This window comes from Plectropomus leopardus, chromosome 13 (genome assembly GCF_026936395.1).
Source record: "Plectropomus leopardus strain MGB_pleo_1.0 chromosome 13, ASM2693639v1, whole genome shotgun sequence".
Lineage (NCBI taxonomy): Eukaryota > Metazoa > Chordata > Actinopteri > Perciformes > Serranidae > Plectropomus > Plectropomus leopardus.
In genome coordinates, this window is record NC_142188.1 from 28,790,991 (window position 1) to 28,799,590 (window position 8,600).

Here is an 8,600-nt window from a genome sequence, read left to right on the forward strand (position 1 = left end):
TCAGCAGTACTCTGCCAAGTTATGAGTACCAAGTTATAATTATTGCTAGAAATAATCGTCAGGTCTAGTGAAAAGGTAGTTTTCCTCTTAAAATCCACTCCAAAGGTTCACAAATAATGCTTTTGCTGTGATAAAGAGTTGGAAGTAAACATGTCCTTCACTGCCACCTGCATTTAACCCATGACTGGGACCAAAGTGGAGCTAATACTGAACAAACCCTGATGTGTGACTGCTGTGCAAAATCTCTGAGAAAGTCAGGAGAGTTAAAAACTTGTAGGCACGTCCAGTTCTAATTTATGTTGGATATAAAACATAGTGCAGTGCATCTGGTAGAGGAAGGCGTTAAGCATACAGGAGAGGATCGCACATTATTCCAAACCGGAGAGACAGCCAAGCCTCTCTAATGAAGTGACTGGGATATGTAAATCATAGATGACAGAAGGTTTTTAAGAACCCACCCTGCCATTGCTAAACATTATGCATCTAATCTTTTCTGTATGTCGGTAAAATATACAGCACATCATAAATATAGACTAAGAGGTCCATTTATCATTGAATATGTGTCCTTTCTGCTATGTCAGAGGAGGGGTATTGGTTCAGTACTGCTCTAAATTATTGCCTCATTTATTATTGACTGGGTCCTGCCACTGCAGTGTTACTGAAATCCTTCTGTTTCGCAAATGTCTTATTATATCCTTTTGCTCTAATTAATGGCAGTCTATTTCTATTTATAATGGAGGACATGATATCTAGAATTATGCACAGCAGACAAGCACCCTACTATATAATAGTCTCCAGGCTTCTTATTACATTCATTACATTAAACCACTTGCTGTTTCTTTCTGTTTCATTTTAGCTCTTTTCTGAGGACCAGATGTGCTCGGAGGATAGGAACATATGGAAGTTTTACCTTCCTGTTTATCCAGAAAGGGGTAACCCTCTGAAACCTGGATGGACATCTTTACTTGTGCTACATGCAGATGCCTTTCACAAGAATTTAAACCTTTGAACCCTGAGCAATTTAGTTTGGTAAAGGCTTTGAGCAAATTGGCAAGAAATGTTCCAAAAATTGCAAGATTGGTAGATTTAGATTTTTTTTTTAAAACTTAAAGCTGGGGGAAGTTTACAGAGAACTATATTTCTGAATATCATAGTTATGCATTTAAAATTATTTAACACAATAATTATATCTTTGACCTTTATTTTCAGGTCATATTCCTTTTTTCGTTTAGTTTAGTTTTTGTACTACACCGTTTATTTTTTGTGCTGATTTTCTGGTAGTTTTCTTTAAACAAAAAAAAATATTTTTAACCTAAAGGTTAAGTTGACTAAAGGTTAAAAACATGGTGTATGTATGCATATACAGGTTTTATGATTGCTTCTGTGTCTGTCTCTCAGATTGAAAAGGCGTCAGGAGGAGGGTCAGTCAGAGGCTGGGGGCGATGATGCCAGCGGAGACGGGGATGGAGAAGTCGAGGCCGGGGCCACTGATGATGATGCCCTCGAGCCAGAACCCGAGCCGGAGCCCGAGTCCTCCTCCAAACTGAGCATGTGCGGCTCAGTCTGCTCCTCCCCCGGCAGCTGCTAGCGCCTCATCGCCTCACAGTGACGGTCGCAGGTGTCTCTCTGGCCGCTGCAGTGTTTGTGCCATGCCAATTAGATACATTCTCACCTCTCTCCTCTGTTGTAGCCAGGAGCGGAGCGACTGAACGCGCAGCAGGACCCAAAATGGCTCCCACCATTTCCTTTTTTTTTTTTCTGTAGCATCCACCTGGTAGGGCATGAATGAAGCAGATCACCAGAGAGTCCCCGCCTACTGTACCCATCCGCCCTAGAGTAAGCTCTAACTTCTATGCAATGTTACAGTATAGCATGACAAATAAGGCATCACTTACTAGGAGGTGTACAGAAAGCTCCACGAGCATGATGACATCCCGAGCAATAGCAGTCCACGGTTTTCGGGGGTTTGGTGTTTGTTTTTGGTGGAGACGCCTCCCCTCTCAGCCTTCCTGTTTCAAGATCTGATGGGGACGACTGAATTATTCAGCACGCACAGGCACTCAGTTTATGTTATTGCCTGTGTCTTCAGTTCACTCTCCCCCTGCAGCCTCTCTCATGTAATGTGTGCCCTAATTCAGAACAGTTATTTCTCCCGGAGCACCGTCCTCCTGTTGCAACACCTCTCTGAGACACATTTGCAGTAAGTGTTCAAGGCTGTTTTCAGCCAGCCGAGAATTGTGGCTGGTTTCATGTTGTAAACCTGTTTAAAGTGGTGCCTGTTGATGATAATCAGTATTCGTTGATCTCATCGTAGCCATGGATGTGTTATAGGTCAGAATGTTAGTTCCCTCTTTAAGTGTTTTATTATTTTTCCCAGCTTTTTTTTAGGATGATAAGGTACTGTTATTAACAGGGAATCAGTACAGCAATTAGAATGAAAGGTTTCGCTTGTCACTGTGTGTAATGGTTACCGAGATGTAGTATTTTAGCTCTGACTCATAGAGCATTCACACACTCTGCTCTGGGGATTACTGTAAATGCCAATCAGCCACAATCACATCTTTTAAGAATCTATTAGAAAGTTTCCTTCACCATCATCTCTTTAAGTGCTTGGTTAGTATAAAGATCATCTCCCTGTAGAGCTTGTTTCGGGGCGGTACTTAAACGTGTAGCTGTGCCCTGTCGGTACTTCAAATTGTGCACACGAGCTAGTCTATTACTGTCATAGCGACACATTTAAGGTGGCGTCGTTAATCTCAGTCTGAACACCTGGGAACATGTAGCAAACGTTCACCTTAAAACCCTAAGGCCTAATAAAATGAAAACCGTGTAAATAGCATACAGTGTAGGTAATAAAACTCACCACAGTTTTATGTGGGACTGCGACATAAAAACTAAAGGAAGAGCCGCGTGAAGCTTCACACTGCTTCGTTCCGCTCTTCTTTCCAAGTGTGCAGGCACAACTTGTAGGCAAAATATGCCAAAGCTTTTCTACCATTTGCATAACCATTTCTAAGGAACTTTGAATGTGTGAGTGTGTGTCTCTTTTTCCCGGTATAACATAGAGTCAGTGTTCCTTCTGCAAGTGAAAATACTATTATTTATACAATCATATTGTGATTATGTATAAAGTATCTATTTCAGGTAAAGGGGGGGGGCTTAAAGTAATATTTGGGTAAATATGCCTATTGTTGACTAGATGATTTATGAGAAGACTGATGCCTATCTCATATTTGTGCATTAAGTATGGAGCTGCTGGAGCTGTGAAGCAATTAGCCTAGCTTAGCATAAAAACTGAAATCGGGGGAAAAGCAGCTAGCCTGGCTCTGTCAAAGATTTTAATTAATTACCAAAACCCCCTAAAGTTGTTTTTTGTTTTGTTTTGTTTTTACAGCTGTGGCGTAGTGAATTTCCAGTTATGCTGCATAGAAGCCCTGGATGAAAAATTCAGTTCATGAAGTTCATTTGTGAGCTGAAAGGCGCTGGTCAAAGACAGGTCGTCAAGGACATCAGTAAGCTACATTTACATACAGTGTGGTCTTCACTTATTGTGACGTCACACTGTCACAATTACATTACAAAACCACAGTTAAAACATAAGCTGCTTTTACAAAGAATCAAATGATGGCAGCATCATCCCGCTCCCGTGATCAAAGAGGCATGAAGAGCCTGACATATAACACATGAGCGTACGCCTCTAGCGTGACATATAATAAATACATTGGTTGCACTTTCTAGACAGTATCAAATGCATAATATGTCAATCACAATTGTTTACCTTCTCTGATATGGCTGATTTTGTCCTCTGCTCAGAGGGTGAGGAGCTCCCAAATCTCATTGTTTTCCCAATTTGTGGAAATTTACAGCCGCTGTTATTCTTCTTTAACGTAGCTGCTATGCTAATAGCTGCTTTTTAAATCTCCCACGGTGGTTTGCACACATCGCCAAAATGTCACACTTCTGACACATATTCAAATGTGTTTCTGGCTTTCATTTTACACAGACCTTGTTACAGCACTGTTACTGCCTCCTATCCCGGCTCAGAGGCGAGACCACTCTCGCCCCCCCCTTTCTGTGATCAGACGTTATAAACAGAAATGTGAGGCGGCATATCGGCATGATATTCCCGCCTTGAACAGGTGGTGTGAACGTGGCTAACTAGGTTTCATAGGTGTTTGGTCTCTGCATTCAGTTGACTGACTGGCACAATACCTTGGCCAATGGTGGTCGCCTGGCATGCTTTTGTTGGCAAGTCCTGTCCTACAGTACTGTGATTGGCAAGTACTCGTCCCATCGATGCCTTGAGGTTGGAGATGGTTAGGGTTAGGGCAAAGGGGTCATGTAGTACTAGTCAGTCACAGCACAGTAGGCTGGGACTTGCCAAGACAAGCTCTGGGATCTATATTAACGCTCGTCTGGCATGCAAACGCATGTTGACAGGCAGTCAATTATTAGACAATTACCATCAGTGCTCACCATTTCAACATGTTCTCTCTCAACTCATCAAATACAGCAGCTTGGTCAGCCCAACACTTCAAACTATGACATTCCAGGTATCCCTCTTGCATCAGTTTTGGACATGTCTGTGTCCATGTCAATGTTCGCTTGTTACATCCTGTAATGTCTTTCAAAATATACTTTCATCCTAATGTCAAACTTAGGTTTCATCATCAAAACTACTTTAGATTAGCCAATAAAAGTACATGGTTAACTCAAGAAAGAAGATCATGGTTTGGGTTCAAATAAGTATGTTTGTTATGTAATTTTAAATTAACAAGTATGTCATATGACATACTCATGCCACAGATATCATGTGATAATAATAATAATAGTAATAATGGAAAGGACTTATTTAGCGCTTTTCCAGGAAGACACTTTATATGAATTGCAATAAGAAAAACAAATACAGATACAAAATAGGAAATACAAACTGATTTGATGTTGAATATGTCACCAGAGGGGAAAAAAAAACGCACAAAGTTTACTTTGAGTTTCACACAAGACACAAACGTCAGGCTCCTGAGTAAAAGTCCTGTGTATGTTTGGTCCATCCACCTACTTGGATTTTTTTGTCCTTGTAATTGCCATGGATGGAGTAAGTTGAAAGCCCAGCGCGTCTCATACAGATGCTAAAGGGTGCCTTGTACGTCAGTATCAGAGGTTGAGGGCCACTGATGTGACTGGCACATTTGACGCCCTTGGAATGAGAACAGGTTAGCCATGCAACCTCATCCTCTTGCAGGTCGCAGTTGCCCATCTGGTTTCAGTCTTAATGTTAAGCTAGGCTAATGGCCTCATAGCTGCAGCCTCATACTTAACACACATTGGAGTGGTGTCCATCTTCTCATCTCACTCTCTGAAAGTAAACAAATAAGCACATTACTCAAAATGTTCTTATGTTCTTAAAAACACCTTACATTACAATAAGAATAAGAAGCTTCTTTTAAGGGATAGAAAGTGGCATCTTCCAAGTCGGCCAAAATATACGGTGAATTTAATAGTCTCGAGCCCTGCGCTTCTTTTTGCATGTACCTTTACAGTATAAGCCTGTTTTTGCCAAAGCCTGGAGCTTGAGCCTTACTGGCTGATTTGTGCATGCACAAGCTTTTGGTAATAGCTCACCTGAATATAGACACAGTCCAAAATCAGAGTATAACTGGCCTGCGTGACTGTTTCTGGACAGTGACTTTTGTGAACTTTAAACTGTACAAAATCGTATAATCCAAGTGTTATATGGACGGCATGATATTTTTAGATGATATGCAGTACCTTCTGGCATCCTGTAGGTTGTCTTAACGCTTTGTTCAAGTATTCAGGCTCGTACCCTTGCTGGATGAGTGGAATAAGGTCAGCAGTTGTATGTGTGATGCTCTGTTGTGGGTTAAGTGTTGCGTTATTGACTGTGCAGCAAAGGAAGAATATTTGGAACTGGGGCAGGTTCTTCACTTCACCCCAACAAAGAATTTGCTGCATTATTAAAACACAGAATGTCTCCATTTGGTAGGAATCTCAGTTATTTCTCAGACTCATTAAATCAGTCTACACACCATCCGAAACCAACATAGGCTTGAAGTGGATGTGTAATTATATGTTAGTCATTTGTAAATGATAATAACTGGTTTTGACAGTTAATTTAAGTGTAGCTTTTCTCTAAGTTACAATACTAATCTACAGTTTTGGCATTTGTTCCTTGATATCGGTGATCACTCCTAATTGGACTGTGCTTGCAATACCTCCCGACATGTTTCTTTGTGTGTTAATGTTCTGGATGCCGTTAGGTGTTTTTAAAAAAAAGGCATTGTGCTAGTGTTTTGACCAGCAACAGCATGTCTCCTATTCAGCCGTTTTTCCGATGGATGCTGTCAAGGCGTACCATACTGTAGATGTCTTAACTCTGTGGATAACAGTCTGAAACTCAGTGCCCTGTTGAGAAAACAACCGAAGGAGAAAATGTGATTTATGCCACTCTTTTTCCTCCTTGTGATCCTATTTTGCATAATGTTATTGTGCTGCAGGATTTTTACGGGGAGTCAGTGAAAAGCCTTGTTACTGTACCAACTGAAACTGCTCCGTGTGTTTAAAAAAATGCTGCTTTAACTGCTTTGATAAAGAAATAAATCTCCTTCCAGTAATTTGGCGTGTCTGTGTCTTTGTGATTCCCACATAAAGGGATACAGTTTTTGACCAAATTTGTATCAAAATATCGTGGATAGTATTTGCAAATGAACTGTGGTAGATTTCCCTCCATCTTACCAGTCCCCAGATTTTGCTCCTCCCCCTTCTAAGTAAATTACACCATTGCCGGCTCTCGGGCTGTTTCTCTAACAAGTCTGTACTTCCACATTTTTATATTGCCCGCCACCGTGGACACAAAGAGTATAAAAGCAGGTCTCTCTCTCTCTCTGTCTCTTTCTCTCTCTCTCTCTTTCTCTCAAACTTTAATGTTCATTTTCTAAACAAAGTTTAAAAAGCGAAATTACAATTACCCTTGATCCTGCTACATCTTTGCAGTTGAAGGTTGAGTTGATTAAAATCAGCAGCTAGTCTGCTATGAAGATTCCATCCGGTTGCTTGGTGATGTTGCAGCTGATGGCATCGTTCAACTCCTGCAGTGCATTTTTTTAACTTGCATCAGAGTCTTGTGTCCAAATGGCCCCCACAAGGTCAGTCCATCCAGTACAGCAGCTTGATCCGGGATGTCAGGTGTTAACCATGTCTCTGTGAAGATGTGAGCAGAGCGGTCCCAGATCTCCTGTTGCTGAGTGAGCCCAAATCACATCTCATCCACGTCACTCTCCTGCGATCAGACACTAGACAGAAGGAGGCTTGGTAGAGGAGCAGCTCTCGCTCCGAGTCAGGCCAGCCTCACTGTGATACCGCCTCTTCTCCCTCCTTTTATCCGGCACTTTAAGTTTCGTTTCTCCCCTCCAGTCCGTCCGGCTTGTTTGCGTATGCCGTTGGTGGGGACCCTCTCGTGATCTGCTGCATTTAGTCCAAGCCCCACACAACTTTTCCCGATGCTGATAACTGCCACTCTATTGTAGAAAAGTCGTGCTTCAGCAGAAAGGGCCATGGTGTTGAAAAAACATTGCTTAATGAGCCTTATTTGCATCCACTTTTTTCTCCTGCGAGCGGACATTAGACAGAAGAAGTCTTGGTAGAGGAACAGCTGTCGGTCCAAGTCAGGTCAGCCTCGCCCAGATACTGGCTCTCCTCCCTCTCTTCATCTGGTGCCTTCAGTTTTGTTTCTCCCTTCGGGTCTGACTTGCCGGTCAGCACAGGCCACTGGTGGAGATCCTCTTGCAGTCTGCTGCATTCAGTCCAAACCCCACACAACTTCTTCAGATGTTCAGTGCAACTCTAAAGTAGAAAAGTCCTGCTTCAGCAGAAGGGGCCATGGTATCAAAAAAAATAGACAAATATAACAAAATCGTAGCAAGGATTTGCAGAGCTACCGGCTGCTGCATCTATATGTGCTGCTGTCGTCATAGCAAGGTGCGGTGTGAATCTAATATAAAGCAAGATCACTGCACTGCCTGTTTGCCTCCTAAAATGTTTCGAGAAACATATTTTAGCTTACTGTTTAACTATAATATGTGATTGTCGCCAGCTGGCAGCCATTGTGTTGAACAGACAGGGTCACATCATGACACCCACCAGCAGAGCATTTATTCATCTGGTGTAGTTGCAGCATATTCTGGTAGTTGCAAGTTTCCCCCCTCTTGAGCAAAAGTTTTCTTTTGTTCTGTTTTCTCTCTGTTTATTTCAAGTTTTCACCACCAAGTATTCAACAGGTATTTTAGTCTTTCCACTGTAAAGATGGCCCAGTTTTATGTGAAGACTCTCTTTATATTGATGAATTACTCATTGGGATACAGCATTAAGGGCACAGTTTGTCTGCAGACAGTAGAGGGCGATGAACAGCAGGGGTATAAATTAATTTATAATGGACATGTCCAAAGTGAATTAATCTCTTTGAATCACATTGTAAACATGAGCTGTGCCACTACTGACTGCAAGGGCAAGAAGCTAAGACTTGAAAAGAGATTAGGTTGTTACAGGATTAATATCAGGAAATAATGCAGAAAAGCTTGGCCTCC

General features: G+C 41.8%; 1 protein-coding gene across 1 annotated transcript in view; it reads left to right on the forward strand.

The window, feature by feature from the left end:
* stk32c (serine/threonine kinase 32C) overlaps positions 1-6,632 on the forward strand; it is a 92,126-nt gene extending 85,494 nt beyond the window's left edge. The window contains exon 12 of the mRNA XM_042502350.2: positions 1,399-6,632. Coding sequence (XP_042358284.2) covers positions 1,399-1,588 — 190 coding nt within the window. The 3' untranslated portion in view covers positions 1,589-6,632. The remainder of the gene's footprint in view (positions 1-1,398) is intronic.
* Positions 6,633-8,600: the final 1,968 nt, after the last annotated feature.